The 19,263-nt window shown below is 40.4% G+C and overlaps 1 protein-coding gene across 1 annotated transcript in view; it reads right to left on the reverse strand.

Moving 5' to 3' along the window:
• Positions 1-19,263, reverse strand: part of cdh13 (cadherin 13, H-cadherin (heart)) — a 337,845-nt gene that overhangs the window by 142,950 nt on the left and 175,632 nt on the right. Inside the window, exon 6 of the mRNA XM_076732809.1 lies at positions 15,519-15,663. Coding sequence (XP_076588924.1) covers positions 15,519-15,663 — 145 coding nt within the window. The remainder of the gene's footprint in view (positions 1-15,518; positions 15,664-19,263) is intronic.

Here is a 19,263-nt window from a genome sequence, read left to right on the forward strand (position 1 = left end):
GTCTCTTGAAGTCATTTCTGTGTCAGCATTATAAATACTTTACTCACTTTTTTTTTTTTTTTTTTTGCTCTGCCCTATTCAGTTTCTATCACAAGGCCATCAGAAGTAAAGAGTACAGAGTTCAGCAGGAAGACACGTCCTTGAGGGCACAATTATGGTGTGCTTAGCAGGAAAACAGCGCGCAAGGTTAAGAAGTTAGTGACATGCATTGTTGCAGTATTTTGGATTAAAAATAATAGATTGTGGTTGTCATCTTTTTCAAGAGGAAGTTCCTAATGATAATATCTAAATATATGATGCACTGAAAGACAATGTGCCCGTTCATTGCAGAGAATACAAACACAAGGCAGGCATTGTAAACATCAAGAAGAAGAAGGCACAACGTATTAGTCAGGAGCTGCAAACAGTTCGGGATTTGATGCCTTGTTCAAGTTTCAGCTGGCTATGAGTCCACACTCCATACTCATCTGTGCTGGACTTGAATCAGCTTCATGGTTCCCAAGCTAAATCCCCATGAACTGAACTACTGCCACCCCTTGTTAAGGGGCTAAGCTAGTGAACAAAGGTGCAGACACAGACAAGGAGTCAGACAAGAGATTTAATGTAATTTATTGCAGGCAGGAGGAATGGAAGATGAGCCAAGGCCGAGCCAGGCAGAGAGAGCAATGAGTGGGTAGCAGAGCTGAGCAGGTCCAGAGTGGAATCTGACAAGTTGCTGGGCCTCACAGGACTCAGGGTCTGGAGCATAGAAGACAGAATGAGCAGGAGCTACACTTTGATAGCATGGATATGGTGTAGCTGGAGAGGCTCCGCTCTGGCTACTGGTTACTGGTTATTGCAGATCAGATGATGTTCTAGGGACAGATAGGGGGGTGACCGGGGATGTAAGCTGGGGCAGGGACACAGCAACAATTGGTCCATGATTGGGACTGGGTGGAAGCCCAAATATGGACACCTCAAGCTTTCTTCCAAAGAGGACTTCATCTCCTGGTTGGCCTTCTCAGTTCACGCCACAGTTGGACAGCGGATGATTTCTGGAGGAGAGACTGCTGTTAATATCAAGGGCTAAAGAGATTTCCATATCAGTAGGGATGCCATGCAGATGGAACATGTGATGAACAAGCAGGTCTGCAGTCTCTTTAGAGGATGGAAGTTTGGGGAGAGGAATAGAATGACCTGTCCTTGTCCTCAATGGGAGAATCCAGGTGGATGGTGTTAATGGTGTCCTTTGATCTATAGAGCTCTCTTTGGCATCAGAATCATAGGCAGGTAAAAATTAGGCCTCTTTACATGAGGGGTCCATTTAGCAAAGCTCTGGGGAGAAATGAACAGGGAGTAGGGGTCAGCAGAATATCTCTCACAACTGCCAAGCCTCTTCCTTTTACTGGATGCAGAGGAAACGAGTAGGGGAAATGGCCAACCTGACAAGAATACAGACAGCTATTGATGTGTAGACAGTCTTTCTTCAGGAGGAAGAGACGGATACAACCAGGTTGCATTGGTCAGATTCAGATTCAGATTATGGAATAAAGGCAAGATGGTTGGGGGGTGTAACAAGGCACATGGCACACTCTTACCTGTCCACACCCTCTGATGCTGACAGAGGCAGTTATCAATCTGGATTGCCGGAGAGATTAGCTTGTCCAGGCTGCTTTCCATCATCTCTAGACGTCAATCCATCTGCATTGGTTTCAGACAAAGTGTTCTGGAAAATCCCCTGGAGCACTTATTTCAACCACTTGCTGCTGTGCAAGTGAGAATCTCCAGGAGCCTTGACAGAAGGACAGAAGTTGCTTTGCTGCAGATGGGATGATCATCCTCATCTCATCAATGAACTAGGAAGAGGAATAACAAAGACCTTACTTGCTTCTCTCACACCTCCAAAGCCCAAAGAAGAAAAGAAAGAAAGCAGCCCATGAGATAAGAAATCTTGACTCTTTCTCTGGCATATGTACGGGGTTGTTGCTTGAAAACTTCAAAGTTATGGCCTGAAAAGGCTCTGCAGGTTCTGGAGTAGGGACAAAGGGCTCACAGGGCAGAGGAGAAGGGCTGCTGACTGGCTGCAATGGATTAGGCGTAGGCTGTGGGCCTGTGAATTGGACTTGAGGAGTTGACAGGGTTTGAGACAAATCTATTACCTGGGTGGCGAGGGTTTTGAGAATCTGATCAAGCTGACCAAGCAGTGTGCTTTGTCTGGTGAGACATGGCTAGTGGGTGTCCAGAGGCAGGGAAGAGTGTTGAAGCTGAGCCAGCAGAGAGACCAAGAAGTGGGTAGCAATGTTTTGTTTAAGCAATCAGACTACATGGTTTCTACAATTACTGCATCAAATGTAAGTATGCAATGAGACCTGAGATTGTATTAATATAGAAATACATGCTCAAATCCAATGAGAAAAATGGCAACCCCAATTCCAAAAAAGTTGGGACGTAGTGTTAAATGTAAATAAAAACAGAATGCAAATTGTCCAATCAGGGGGCAAAAGGTTCTAGCGGGTATGTTCTGGTTAGCTTTTCCTTCTGGAGTATGCTGGAGTCAACGTGGGAAACTTACATAAGTTACACAAACACACTCAAATAGGAAATTTGAGTCTGCCTTTCAGAATTTGTAGACCTCACTGTTCAACATATTCCTGCCAAATTTTTTTTATCTATGTGCACAAAACCTTTTCACACATGCACTAAATATTTTTACAGTTGCAAAACTTTATGACACATTCACAAACTTTTTTCAAAATTTACATGTTCAGATATTTGCATACAATTTTTTCAAATGCACACAACTACAGGATGAGAAATTATTTGTGAATACCATTTCATAAGCTCAAAATATTAATGATCCTTATTTGCTTTGAGTATTCCACAAATTTCCCAGTCTTTTGTTGCACCTGTCTCAACTCGTTTGAAACGTGTTGCTGGTATCAAATTTAGAATAAGCAGATAATTACAAAAATCAATGACGCTGATGAGGTCAAACATTAAACATGTTTTCTTTATATTCTTTTCAATTGGGTATATGTCTGAAGGATGAGCAAATTATCACATTCTTTTTTATTTATGTTTTGCATAGTGTCTAAATGTTTTGGGGAATTTGGGTTGTATACAGTTGTTCCCAGCACCATTAATATACCATCTTTATCAGACAGCTTATCAAAATGTAGATATGATGGCGTCATTACGACAACTTTGTTGTGAGAGCGCAGTGGGAGTGCAACTTTTGAATTAAAATGTGTGTTTCATAACATTGATTGTTAAATAAGAGATACTACAAAAAATCAGGAAAAATCTATGATCTTTACCTCTTAATAATCATAAATAAATTGTGCTGGGTTCACTGGAGTTGCTGTTTCAACCAATTACTGCCTAAGTCTTCCGGGAATCGATTCAGATACTGAAATTACCTCTAGTGCTCAAAACCATAAAAGCATTCATGGAGGCAATTAGAATGTTCTCTGTAGTGTGTCTAGAACATAAATACTGCAGTCTATCCTCATGGGACTAAACAAACCAGTGCATTTCTTGATAAATGAATGCAGAGAAAGCAATTTTTATAAAGCTTCAGGGAAATATGACTCTGACAGCATTCTATTTTTATCAAGTGCTATATGTTTTATTTTCATCGTTAAACCATTTTTCAAGCTGTCAGAGAGAAAATAAAAATAAATGAAGAGAAGAAAAGAAACACACCCAAATCCATCTCGCATCACTTCATATGGCTACACCCATCTCAAACCTCTTATCAATACAGCCATTCCTCTGTAACAGCTACAACTGCTCTGTGAGCTTCTCTCAAGCACTTGTTTTTCACGCTGTCCCATTCCTATTGATTTCTGTCCACGTTTTCATTACTCAGTGGTAAAATGTCATATGAAACACAAATTCCATTGCTTAAAAGGTGATGTACAGCATGTGACATGATATTGCGGATTTGACAGTTCCATTACTGTTGCAACTGTCCTGCATGTGTTTTGACAAGATTGGTGAACATATGATCACTGCTCACCACAGGGATGACAAGGCCATGCAATTCTTGACTGATGGATACATCTCTTTGCCCTGCAGAGTTGATTACAGCAAATAATGCACAGCAGGCTGCTGCCTTGTTCTCATTTGTGAACTTTGTCATCTTTGCTTGTGTGACCATTCCTGATCAATACTCAATCAAAGAGTTTTTTGCTTTCAGCTGATCTCTTGCTCCTTGGTGCGAGACCAAGCAGTGGACTGCTCACTAAACAAATACAGAAGCGTTGCGGGAGATGAGAGACGAAGGACGAGCAGGAGTAGTCAGAGGATATTCTCAGTGACCGTGTACTGTTAACTTCACTCAAACTCAGCGGGACACAGTATTAATTTGGAAGAAGCAGGATACTAGATGGAGGAGGCTGTCTCTTCCAATCACATTCTCATCAGTATGCTGTGCTCAAATCAGTGTCTTAATGAAAGAATTGAAGTGCCATACTGCTTAGAAGAAAAGAACGAAGCTCTTTATGAGAATGCTTGTGAGACAGTGTCTACTCCAGTTCAAACACCACAATATCATTGCTGGCCCATTTAGGTCAGTCAGGGTGGTGAGTATACTGTATATTGGAATTATGAGCTTAATTGGAATCACTTTGACGTTTCTACATTTGAAAAGATGAAAAGACACAACCTTAAGACCATATTTACTTTTTCCTTAGAAATGTCCTCAAAGTAAGCAAGTTATAAATACACAGTTCTTTAACTTTCCATTTGCTAAGACTACACTCTTGCAGTACTTATCAACAATATGGTGAAAGATGAGAGAAAAAAAGATATCAAAGGGCCGTCTGCAGTAACGATGCTAACACGCTCGCAGTGACAATGCTATCATGCTAATGTTAAGTAGGTTTTGTAACATATTCAGCATTGTAGTTTAGTGTGTTGTCCATTGATCTTTAAACATAAATTACATGTGAGGCTAATGGAAATGCAATTAGTTTATCAGGTATTCAGTTATATACCAAAGTATTCAAGAAACTGAAAGTTCGACCTGATCATGACGGTATATGAATAACTATATGAATGCTGTACCAAATTTCATTGAAATCCATCCAATAATTGTTGAGACATTTCAAACAAAACCACAGATGTGAACTGGCTGGTGGTACTAGAGGAAATGTCAGGGAATCACTAAAATCATTAGGATTCATCATCTGGGAACCATGTAACCATTTTTGTGGAAATCCATATTGTACGTGTTTGGATAAATGTAACCTTCAACCTACTGCTGGCACCATGACATGACGCTCCAGAAGAAAAGTCAGGCCATGACCAAATCAAAATGAATCCTCTGAATACCATCAATAGGTAATGTGTAACAGTTTTCGTGTCAGGCTTTTGGTGAGATATTTCAAAGCGGTAGACCAACTGGAAAAAACAAGGGCTGGAATTTTGTACTGAAAAAACTAACTTCAGTAATACTCATTTGTTTTAACTCGGACTGCTGAAACTTCATATTGGCTTCAACTGACCTTTAGACAGCATTTTTACACAGACTGACACAGAAGTTTTCCCCCCAATCTTACATTGGACTCAAATTGTTAGTAATATCTGAAGACTCTGAACCGATCATTTACTTACACACAAAGTAGTGGCATTAACTGCTATACCATAAGCAACAAACTGTACATCTGATAATTCACTGTCTGTTCAGATGGTCTCTCCTTGGAAATATTTTAAAAAGTGGACTTTTGAGAGGCTGGATTCCAATAGAGAGGGGTTATGATGGCTGGGACCAGTCTTGTGAAACAAAGAGGGGAGATAATCTAAATTGGAGAACCTGGAGTGCAGTGGGGGTTTTGAAAGGGGTAATGGCTGTCTTTTCTTGTCAGGGAGGGGGAGAGGAAACGGGACGATGGGGAGAGATTGGTTTGTCTGGTTGGACTCTGAGGGTTTGGAGAGAGAGAGAGTGTGTGTGTGTGTGTGTGCGCATGTGCGCATGTGCGCGCGCATGTGTGCATGTGTGTGAGTGAGAGAAGCAGGTCCCTGCCGAACCGGAGAGAGGGGCAGATAATCAAGCCCGAGTTGATGTGGGACTTTGTGTAGGGGCAAAGGAGAATAGAAACTCTTTAATAGATTAGCAGCACTCAAGTAGTGGAACGGCCACCAGGGAAGCCAAGAGTTGAGCCATTGTCACACCTTGAATTCCCAATCCTCTATACACCTTCATACAACTATACTTTTGGGGCTTCACATTCTGCTTTTGGGCAAGTCTGTCTCTCTGAAATTAGGAATAAATTCTCATCTACATAACACTCATGCATGACAAGCAGAGGAGGGGTGGGGAGAAAAAGAGAGGAGGAAGGCTGAGAGAGAGAGAGAGATGGATGTTGATGCTATTTAGTTTTGGAATGACGCACAAAATCACATAATGCCTGCAAGGGAGCAAAATAATTTACTCCAAACCACAGAAATGTATTCAAATAAAATCATATTCACATGTATTCAGATCAAATCACTGCTGAAAATAAAGCCCATTTAGAATGCAATTTTTCCCTCTCAGTGGTGTAATGCATATCGCTCCCAATGGTAATTCAAAAGAAGATAGCTCTGTTAAGAAGGCTCAAGAAAATCAATGATGCCTTACTGGTGAAAAGAGAACAGATGCATATAAATAAGTAAGTTTCTCACTGGTCTGGAGCATGCAATTCTATCCAGTGGCCATAAGGACTTAGATCACATTGCATCGATATGTTCACAGTTCCCTTTTTTACACTTTCAACGACTTATCATTCAGCATACTTGAAAATGTCACTGGCATGTCATTTAATAACTTTAAGTTTCAACACTGAGACTAAATATGAGTCAGCAAATAATTAGAGGGAAATGAAGGTTGACCAGGTGGGATTATTACTTCACTCAACCAAATGGCATCATGTCCATACACATCCATAAGTGCAAAAAAAAAAAAAAAAACTAATTTATCCTAACACAACAATGCCCCAGAGTTAATTGGACAGCACCTCAGTAGATACAGTACCTTGGACATTAATTTGCCAGGCTTTCTCAGTCTGACAAGCTGATAATGAGGCATTGTGGGACAGCAGTTCACCTGGTGGGGTGCTGGACAGACTGTTCTCCAACTAACAAAGAGAGAGAGGGAGAAAAAGGCAGAGACAGAGACCATAATGGGACAAACGGGCACCATCATGCTACAAATTACCTGCCAGTTTTGGTGTAATCTCTCAGTTGAATCATTATCTATCTCCTGAATCAATCTCTTACTTGCTTTCTCTGCACCCACTGACTACTGTTGGCACCCCACCAACCCTCTGCCTCAACTTCTTGTACTAGCCTTTCACAAAACTTACCAGAGGTATCTGAGCTAGCAATTAGCTATTGTTGTTGTTCACCTTTCATTTTACTGAGGTTTTTCTCTGGCATGCTGGCAGTGTGAGAGTCCTGCCCAGCATTGTATGGGGCAGCAGAGACACTGCAGCAAAAGACTAAGCATGTGTTTTGAGAGGGACCATGGCAGGGAAGAAAGGACAAACTACAGGACAGGGGCAAAAGACAGAGGACATGTGAATGACTGCAGTTCAGACCATGCTGTAGCTGTACACAAGGTATGGGTGAAGACAAGTGATGAAAGCAGTCACCATGAAGCAGGTCTGCCAACAATGTGTGCTCCTTATAGGCCCCATTTTTGTGATGCCATGTGGGTTAGTGATGATGGTTCTTGTGTGAATGTGAGTGTAGTGTGGGAGGAGCACTAGAAGGCCTGCTGGACTGGAAGAACACTCACTATATCATGATAGAAAATAATATGTGACACGGTATAAGTTTATATCCATATTGCCCAGCCCTAAGCTGGATTTATCCAGTTTGTGTGTGTGTGTGTGTGTGTGTGTGTGTGTCTGTTTACTCAGTCATATTGTGAGGACACACAGACAAAATACAGGTCTCCACAATTTAAATCATTACGTTTTAGGGTAAAGACGGAGGATAGGGTTACGGGTTAGGTAAGGCTAGGTTAGGTATAGGGTTAGGAATAGGCAAATAGTGGTTATGGTTAGGGTTAGTCTCCAGGAAAGTCTCCAAGAAATGAATGTAAGTCTATGTATCGTCCCCACAAGTGATAAAAAACCCCTTGAGTGTGTGTGTGTGTGTGTGTTTGTGTGAGAGAGAGAGAGAGAGAAAGCAGAGATGGAGCAGAACAGTGGACCAGATCCATCCCTCTCTCCCTTCACAGCAGGAACTCAGGCCTTAATTACCTCTGATATAAACACAAATTAGTCTGGAACACAAACAGAGACTCAGCTATGAGTAATATCTTCATTTATATCCCATCATGTCCAATTATACAAGATATATCACCTAGATGGTAGGTTTAACTTGCCTGCATGGTGTTGGCAGAGGAAAGATTAACATAAATTGCCAAAAACATGACAGTCTTAACACAGTAATTTTCCAGCAGCACACCATTCCATCCCTAAACTTGAGATCAAACAGTTTTCTCTCTGCAAATTAATTGGCAATATGCATGACTTTTAGTGATGTTAGTATTTTGCAACAATGACTCCCAAGTAACTTCCAAAACAAATGGAGGCGTGAAACTGCAGAGGTATATGACAGGGTGGAAACTATTCAAAAATGTAACATTACCATACCTTCGCTCAGAGGAGGAAGATCCTTTTCTCTTGATTAAATATCATCAGATGGCTGTTTGGGTAGTTTCACCTGGCAGAAGTTAAATACTGAAATGCATCTGACATGACATTACGGGTGATTTTGCATGTTTTAGTCCATTCACTATAAATTGCACATCAATCCAGGCCACAAATCTTTCATTCTATTCTTCCTTCTTTTCAGACAGCCATTTGTTTCCATCTTATGACATGAATGTTAACTGACACTTGCTGAAATGCCCTAATTCATTATAGTGTACATCAACATCACTGATGTAAACTAAACCCCAGTGCAGACTTTTCAAATCAATCTTCACTTAAACAGCATCTTTTTACAAAAAATATTCAGGCAGAAATAAAAACCTTCTACTTCACAGCTTCTGCACTCCACCACTCCAAATGGCTCAAGACCAGCTTTCAATTTACTACGAGTATGCTTTAGATAATTTTACAGAAATGGGAAGTGAAATACAACTCAAAATGCAGATTAGTGTTGCACATGGAATACACAATTGATTTTGATGTGGAGAAATACAAATATGATGTGGGTGTGAAAATCCCACCAATGCACCTCACAGTTGCCGACGATACGAAATATATAGAATAAAATCAGCTTATCCTTCAATCAAAAATAAAGTTGCTTGTTGAAATGTTTGCTTGTTCATGATAGCAGTCAGAGGGAGTAAATAAAGCATTGTCAGCAGAACTGATATCATTGCAAGTTGCCAACACTCTGGTCCAAACTTGGTTTGAAAAAGTTATGATGCAGACAACCCCTGGTGAAATGGGGCAAAGGCAAGTCAGTAACAGTAGTTGATAGACAGGGCAAAGATGGAGGGAACAGAAAAACAGTAAATTTTGGGAAGTAGGGAGAAAAGGAGACTAGGTTAGCGTGTACACAAAGCCCAAGGCAAGAAGGGAGAAGAGAATGAGAGAGATAAAGAGGGACAAAGAAAAAAGGAAGAGTGGAGGAGTAAACAGAGGAGAGAGCTTGCCAGGAGACTCAGGCTTTGGCTGTCTTTGTTATCAGTTTGCACAGAAATGTCAGTGCACTGTGACATTCTCCCCTACAGCTTCCCCTGCTGCCCAGCCACTACTGTGCAACACACACAGCACACTGCTACAGATCACACACTCACACACACACACACACACACACACACACACACACACCCATGAAACACACGCACAGACAAACTGTGGAAGAGCACATGCATATATATTAACTCTAAAATGAACACACACAACACACACTTATATATGCAAATGTTAAAAACGTATTAATGTGCGAAAAATATGTGTAGTTTTAACTGCCCCAGTACACAGAATTAAAAGTGCTGTATGATCAATTTGTGGTTGCAAAAGACGAGTTGAAAAAATGATTTTGCTGACCTCAGTGTAGTTTGGCCTCTTGACCTTTGAGATGAGGATATCTATAGACAACAACTGCTGCAAGGAAATTATTTTTCCACAAAGGGATTTATAAGAAATCATTTTTTCAGGAGCGCTTGTTGCACATAGTGATGAACCCACAGAAAATTATGGAAATGTAAAGAGTTTCATAGCAAGTTTCAGCACATTGTTTAGCAAACAGACTCAGAGACGAGCTGGTGGAAGTAAAAGGGAATTTAGCTGCTAAAGAGGCAGATATTTCTCTCAGGAGTTGGTGGGATAGAGTGAATATTGAACTCAACAGGTTCACCACCAACATGACTCTCAATGAATGATAATGTTGCTCTGTGTATGCTGGATGTGTAAATAAACAACTGTTTGCAAACAAGTTAGCCTTATCAACCAGAACTAGACTTTATTTTTCCATTATAAGTCTTCTTGCTCCCACTCTCATTTACAACCCCGTTTCCAAAAAAGTTGGGAGACTGTAAAATGTAAATAGAGAAAGAATGATGATTTGCAAAACACTGAAACCCCATATTTAATTGAAAATAGCACAAAGACAACACTGAGAAATGTTACTGTTTTTGAAAACTATCCTCATTTAGAATTTGATGCCAGCAACGCGTTTCAAAAAAGTTAGGACGGGGTGATGTTTACCACTCTGCTGCATCACCTCTTCTTTGAACACTGTAAGCGTTTGGGAACTGAGGAGACCTGCTATAATTCTGAGAGTGGAATGTTTTCCCATTCATGATGTATAATTTTAGCTGCTCAACACTTCAGTGTCTCCTTTGTCATATTTTATATTTCATAATGCGCCAATCATTTTCAATGGGTGATAAGTCAGGACTACAGACAGATGACTCTTTCACTATGGAGCCATGCTGTTTAATACATGCAGAATGTGGTTTGGCATTGTCTTGCTGAAATAAGCCTTTCCTGAAAAAGCCGTCATCTACTTGGTGGCATATGTTGCTCTAAACCCTGTAGAATTCAGCGTTAATGGTGCCTTCACAGATGTGTAGGTTACCCATGGTATGTGCACTAATGCAGCCCCATACCATCATAGTTTATATACCGTTTCTTCTTTGCATGGTAGAGTTTCAGCTTGCATTTGTGGATGTGATGAACGGTGTTCACAGATGATGGCTTTTGGTGTTCCTGAGCCCATGCAGTGATGTCTGTTTTCAATGCCTTGCCCTTTGTACACAGAGATTTCTTCACATTCTCTGAATCTTTTAATGACATTATGTACTGTACACAATGAAATGGCCTAACTCTTTGCAATTTTACCTGAATGTTACAGGAAGCCAGTGCAGAGCAGCTAAAACTGGACTGAAGTGCTCTCCCCTCTTAGTTCTGGTTAATGGCTGAGCTGCAGAGTTTTGAACGAGCTGAGGTCTCTCAGCGTAAATAATGTGTTATGGTAGTCAAGTTGTCTTTAAATAACGGTATGAATCAGTTTTTCAGCATCTTTTTGGTTTAGAAATGGTCCTACTTTAGCTACGTTTCTAAGGGGAAAAAATGAAGCTTTCATCACCTTGCTGATGTGGGACTTAAGCTAAGATCTATGTCTAGGATGACACCACGACTTGTAACCTCAGATTTAATCAGATTTAGTTAATTTCCCCAGATTATTAAACAACATTTCTCTCTTTGTTTTAGAGCAGACTGGTAGGATTTCAGTTTTGTCCTTGTTTAACTTCAAGAAATTATTGCTCATCCATTTATTTATTGCCACGAGACAGTTCGTAATGGAGTCTATAGCTGCAGCATCATTTGGTTTAGCACAGATTAAGGAGTTAAATATAGTCTGAATGATTGACTTATCACTAGACAGATCATTGATGCAGAACTGACACGTTGACTAAAGGGACTATTTAGAACATGTCTGTGCAGGCATATGCATGAAACACAGAGCTGCATCCTTCATCTTAATTCTGAGCTCAACAGGATCTGGCATCCATGGCAACAAAAGTACCAAGGAGCTGTCAGAATATACATACTGGAAATAAAACCATACTTCAGTTCATTTTGTTTTGCTCAATTGGTTTATTCAACCAGGCAATAATCCAATAGCATCTCACAAGAAGCTCGGGGTTATAAACTGAACGTCTTTCATATTGGCTTTTTTTTTTCCCCCTTAAATAAAGAACACAGTGTCAAATAATTCCATATAAAACCAAATTCAATTCTATCATGTCAAGCAAGAAGGTCTTGGCAGATGATATCAGATTTAACCCAGTAATGTCAATGACTTTTTAAAAATGTATCTGTGCTGAGCTTGTGGAAGTCTGTGTTAACTTGTCCACTCAAGTCAGTCAGGGCTAAAAACTGCTCTGATGAGTCAGGCGTTTTGTGAGGTCTGACCCTCACTGAGACCAAACCAGTAATAAAAAATAAATAAATAATATATAAATTCCTGCTGAGGAATTTGTTATATTTCTGATTCAGTCCGAGTGGGCTCATCTTCTCACTGCTTAATACACAGGCAACAATGTAAGCACGTCAGGCTGCATGTGGAGTATGAGAGTGAGTGTACAGATGAGCCAAACTGTAAACAATGACACAAACTAAAACACTTACTCTACATTTGGTCAGGAATTCACATTATCGGAGTCCGAATCACTGAATAAACAGGCAATAGACGCTTCTTTTCCGGTGACAATTAGATTTCATCATTTCAGCTCTGTCACTCACAACATCAAAATGCAGTTAGTTTGACTGCATTATTCTAACAAGATTCAACTGTGCAAGTTTATCCGGTTCTGTATAGCCAGTAATGACATGCTGTTGCTTACCTAATACATACCACTGCATAGTCAACGTCTGTATTAGTGATTCATAACACAAGTTCAGCATGAAGTTGACAACCGCTCAGAATGTCTCTATGGGAAGCTGTCTGTGTGTGTGAGCGTGTGCATGTGCGTGTTTGTGTCTGTCTGCTTGTTGACTAATCCCTCTTATCTGTGAAGCTCAGTTGGTGATAAAGGTTTTTGTCTGTTGGCTTTTGTGCTAATGATGTGAGAACAAACATAGTGAGAACCGTCATAGACTCTGCCATGCATAGGTTTTGTTATAGTGTCTGTGCTTTCTACCTCTAACCATCTGAGTGGGACCTACAGTCTTCAAACAATCTGTACGCTGCAACATGTTTGCCCTTAAGAGGCTTGACAGGTAGGCCTGAGGGCCTCTTTTTTCACTGAATCAGTGGAACACAGTTCAAGGTGAACAGCAGGAGCACACAGGGTGAAGCAACTGATTTTCGCTAATTTCATCATCAGCGCCATGTGGTGCAACTAAGACAGTTGGAAACATTGTGGGGCTAAGAATACATTTCAGTAAGTGTGGTAGGAACTCCTTTATCTGCTAAAGCAGTCCAGAGTGGGTACACCACAAAGCCTCACTGTTGAAGAGACCAATTTTCATGTGTTGCAGGTGCAGAAATCCTGATCCACCGGCCTGTGTAGGAAACCATTCAACAGAACCTGGCAGTGATCAACACACAGTTTGTTCAGGGTGTGACCGCCTCCACGATTGTCACCCAGGCATCATGCCACTGTATGGTGGATGACATTAACACCACAGCTGTACGCAGATATCATGCAAAAAAAAAACCATTTTGGAATCTTAATTTCCCTGTTCCAAACACAGTAGGTTATCACTGCCATCTTTCCTGAAAAAAGAAGCACTGTACATTCAGCCCAGTGAGGGCACACACAGCAACAGACAACAACAACAGTGACAACAGCTCAGAGAACCAAGAAGGAAGCTACTGTGACAAGCTGACAAAAGCATCTCAGCGACCGTTAAGATGTACTGTAGAAGCCAGAGGTGAGGAGTCTTCTCAAAGACTCTGCCAGCTATGCCTCAAAATTCATTAAACACTTGACCATGAGATGGGAGGGGAGGGGGAAGGTAGTTCAGAGTCTCTTGCGATAAATTTAAAAAGTAACGATCTGTCATAAGGGGACATATCGATCATCAGAATCAAATAGATGTACAAAAACTCTTTATAGTCAATATTGTAAATGGTGTTTAGCTTTACCATGTCTTCAAATCTCATATAAAATCTCAATTTGATCTTAATTTAGCTTTTGCAGAAACAGAGAAGAGGGGTGAATGGGTAAAAGGGTTATGCTTAGTTAACCTTACTCTTAACTCATGAATACAGGAAAGACATTCGACCAACCATGTATTTGCTGATCAAAAATTGTTAAACAATCATTAAAGGCAACATTAGTATCGAGGTGAGGTGTGAAAAAGCACCAGAAACATGTATGTTTTGGCAAACCCAAATAAAAATCCTTCAGGTGAATTTCCTCAGTGAGTTCTGGCCGATATTTCTACCACTGATTAGACGACTTGTAGATCCTGCACTGAAAAGTGGTACTGAGGTTCCTACCCCAGTAGCGATCTTACAGTTATGTGCGTCTAAATTTGTATTTGTGATGTCTTCTGGTACAAATTTATCAGAACACACACAGGAGGACAGCAACATAGCTAAAATGCAGCTTCATACAAATGATAAGTAACATCAGATTATACAGTGCTGCGTTATTTCAGTTCAGGTGTTGGCACAGCAGAGGTGAAGTGTGTTATATGATGATATTTACTGCCACTGTGAGTATAGCATCTTTCAAGTCATTCTGATGTGATAAGATTTTGTGTGTGGAAAAATGGGGCAATTTCTGTTAAAAAAAAAAATAAAGTGTTGCTTTCAGTCCCTTCATCGCAGTGTTTTTATAAAGGATATACAGGGGAGTGGGGGGGGCAGGGAGTGGCACATTGCTGTCTATCACACTGCCACAGTGGGGAAATGCCAACGTCAGACATTGTCAGTCTTCAGGTTTGCCAAAGTCGTTTTCACTTCCGCAGACATAGCATGACTATCGCTATAAAGATAGATTAAGAACAAATGTTGAGTGTCCCATTTATTAAGATGTAAATGCTGATCCACATATATTTACATTTGAATGAACCCAAAATGTTTTCATTATGTTTATATTAAAGGTTCACATAAATATGAATTCAATGTAATATTCATGACAGCCTTACAATGAGGTGGGTCCTCAAGGGAAGCCATTTCTCAGCCCTGCAATTGCCATTAAAAATATGCACCAATGAGACTCGTGTCTGAAATAATAATACTGTGGCCTGAAGATATAGTGTAGGCAAGGTGCCTCTGCAAGTAAAAGTGCTGAGATGATAGTGTAAAACTGCATGGTTCAGTGCCCCCCCCCAAAGATGTTTGTCTTCCAGTGATTTTATTATTAAGGCATGTGCAATGTGCATTTGACAACACATACTAACCACCTGGCTCAGACACAAATGTATCATCAACACAACTGCTTCTAAGCCTAAGATCAGAGGACATGTCAAGTACAGCAATCATAGTGTGTGTGATATTGCTGTCCAGCTAAATCCAATAACAGTTCAGCTCTCTCTGGGGTCCTTCAATATAACAGTGTCACCTACCTGTAGGAGATCCCTCGAGCACCTCTCCTGTGTAACGTGTCTCTTTGAAGATGGGCCGGTTGTCGTTTTGGTCGATGACAGTGATCACTAGTATGGCTGGTCCCTCCACAAGGTTTCCAATCAAGTCTGTGGTTGAAACTTCCAGCTGTGTAGATGGAAAGATAGAGGAATTATAAAGATGGTGTTCTGGGGGTAACTCTTATTTACAGTCATCTTTCTAAAACTGTTGATGGCTTTTTCTGCATCCGGCTACAACAAGGTCTCACCAGTCTCCAAATGAAAAGACAAACACAGTTAAAAACGGACTCCCTATGATCATCACTGCATCTCCCACTTCTACTACAAATGACAATTATGCTAAATTATCATCTGTTATCACCTGTTACCAATGAACCTGTTTACCTGTGGAAAGTTCCAAACAGGTGTTTTTGGAGCATTCCACAACATTCCCAGTCTTTAGTTGCTGCTGTCCGAACTTCTTGAAAAGTGCTGCTGCCATCAAATTCAGAATAAGCAGATATTTACAAAAATCAATGAAGTTGATGAGGTGAAACATTACATATATTGTCTTTGTGCTGTTTTCAATTGAGTATCTGTCAAAAAGGATTAGCAAATGATCACATTCTGTTTTATTTATAATTTACTCAGCGTCTCAATACTGCCAGCCGGACTGGATAGCCAGTCAGCCCTTATTTTCCCTCATACCCGGTGACAAACAAACTTGCAAAGTGACAGCAAGGCTTATCGGGAACCAATCTAAATGCTGATGGTGTCATCATCTATAGCTATTATGTTGTGCGATCAACATTTACTTCATAATCATAGGGTACGCAAAAAATTGTCAGTTTAAATACCAGTTTAGGTAGTTTTAACTCTGGCCATGCTATCTGTCAACCTCAAATATCCACGCAGCAGACCCACATCACATATTTAGGTATTCAGTTTGCTTGCCATCCCCCCGGTTAACCTTGGGGACCATGCCAGTTTAACAGAGTACAGTTAAAACATGCACAGCATCAATTCAGCAAAAAAGCAGGTTTTTATCCAGAATGGCACAACCCTGTCCTGTTTGGTCAGTCTACCTCTTCCTCTGCTTACTTGACTGTTTTTTTTTTTTCTTGTCAACAACTTTTTCAGAATAATTAAAACAGATGAATCTTGAAGAGACACTCAATGATTACCAAGTTCATTCATTCATTTTTGTGCATTTTAGTTGGCAAATGTAGCTTCCAGGTGGAAACTCAACACTCAGTTTTCTTCCATATTTTAAATGACATCAAAGGAATGAAGGAAATGAAGGATTTGTCACATTCACAATTCCAGAGACTTCTGACTGCCTCAGTTTAAGCAATGACCAGAGAAAATGTCAATGTGGGGGCAACTGATTAAAGCATTCAGTTTTAAAGGACACAACATTAGTGTCACAGCATTTTGCTGACCCAACCAATTGTTGTGCTGTACTGTATGAACTGATGTGATGAGGTGATCCTTGGAGATTTTTAATAGAATTATAGAAAATGTGCTTAAGCAACAGATAAACAAGACTAAGAGTCTACAGTTATGGTAGCAGCTCTGTGATACTGTATTTCAATGCAGCAGTGCTTTGTTAGCATGCTAACATGCTCTATCTTAGTTTAACATGAACACATTCTAACATTTACTAATTTGCACTTTACACAAAATACAGCTGAGGCTGATGGGAATGGAATTAGTTTTTAGGTCGAGTATTTATTCATAAAATAAAGTATTGGACTAATTGAATCATCAGAGTCATTAAAATCCATCCGGGGGGGAACACGAATGTCTGAACCAAATTTCATGGTAATCTGTTGAAGGGTTGTTGAGACATTTCACTAAAAGTCACAAGGAAAAGACAGAGGACCATCAAAGCCATCATTCTCTGGAGACCATCTAATAATTGTTGAGACATTTCAGTTTCAGTTGAGACCAAAACCAACCAACAGAGTGACATTGCCAACCCCTGGCTGACAATGCCAATAGATACTAAAGTCACTCTGTAGATGCAGGGATAAAAGAGGCTCTCTGTATCAACTGACTTTGATTAGCTGTGTTGTTGTTTGGGTATTGTGTATAATACTGTAATCGTGACTCCAGTATTGTCTTGACACATTTGTCTGGGAGCAGAGATTCAGGTTCAACACAACTTCAGCATACACATCTCCTTTTTCTTGTTGAAACGCTCCACATGCTGAGGAGTAGTTGCTGGGCACATGTCTAAACACAGCGTTGACAACACATAATGTTGGCTAAAAATGTTACAACTTAACTTTGTGCAGAAAAATGGTTTCCTGACTATTAGTGGGAGCATTCAAGGCATTTGCTACCTGTATTCATGAATACAAGTAGAATTACAATTGGCCTAACAAATTATTCAAATCACAAGAAAACAGGAAAGCCTTTCCTTTAAGGTGCTCTGTTTACAAGTACTACTGTCAGATGAACTGGAATGACTTAGCGTGGTTAACATGAAAAGTGAAACCAGAGATGACTGGCTGTCTTTATCTTGCTTATTAGACACATTTTTCCTCAGCAGTGGTCTCTTTCATTTACTGTAATTATACACATTAATGTCTCGGAAAGAATGTGGTATTGATTTTAAAGTCCTTGTCTAGCATGTTTGGCTACAGATAAAGATACAATGAAGATGCCAACAATATGCATACAAGTGGACATATAATAGCCTACATGTTTTCAGTGCTGTCACAAAGTTGGGATTACCTTTATTATAATCTAAATATATACACTGCTAGAAATCCAATCTGCACATGAGGCTATGCGCCACATCCCCCCTGACGTCAGCAATCTGTATCCTATAAGAGTACCATATGTGATGGCATTACCTCCGTATCAACTCTAATCTGTGGCTAAAGAGATCACTTCCATTCCTGGAGCAGGGCTCGAGAAATTCATCAGAGAAAGAGAGAGTAAGGTTCCTCCTTTATCTGCAGCATCACATTAGCAGCCTTTCCTCTTCCTATCAGTAATGCATGACATCATGCAACCTCTCTATCACACGGGTCATCCCACTCCTTTCCCTCTATTTCACTCCTCTGTCTTCCACTTCCTTTGTCCTCCAATCTGTCTGTCACCACCGAGCCTGAAGCACATAGTGTAATGGCAGTAATGGCACACATGCAGCTGAACAAAGTGTTTCAGGTGTTAGGAGCATAATGGTTTCATATATCATCTCCTCTCTCTTTCTCTCTGTCTTGAGAATATACCATGGGAGGCTTTTCATGAGAAGGACCATTTCCCCCTCTGTCTCCATCCTGCAGAACTGCTGACTCTCAACTAATGCTGTGCTCAACCCAACATGTACTGTATTAACATCATCTCGCACACACAGGCTCACACACACTGACTATATGGCTGAAACAAGTGTGCAGGGATCTGCATGGCAAAAAAAATTGCTGTTCTATGCCAACGAGCATATGTACGCATGACTTACGCCTACTCACACAGACACACACACACAAACTAGTGCAAGCACACAGTCGAACTTTTCTTCTCAGCATGTCTGAGCAGTAATGAGAACATTATCTGTGAGGTGCCTCGCGTCAGATCATTCAAATGGGAGTACGCACCAACAACACAGCAATAACCTGTTTGGCAGATAGAGGGAATGCATAATCAAACACACATCGTCTCACAGCAAAGAGAATGGTGTGATCTTTCAAACAAAGCCATCCATGAACACCTTTTATTTGCATGACTGTCTTTGAGC

The sequence above is a fragment of the Chaetodon auriga genome, chromosome 6 (assembly GCF_051107435.1).
Source record: "Chaetodon auriga isolate fChaAug3 chromosome 6, fChaAug3.hap1, whole genome shotgun sequence".
NCBI classification, from domain to species: domain Eukaryota; kingdom Metazoa; phylum Chordata; class Actinopteri; order Chaetodontiformes; family Chaetodontidae; genus Chaetodon; species Chaetodon auriga.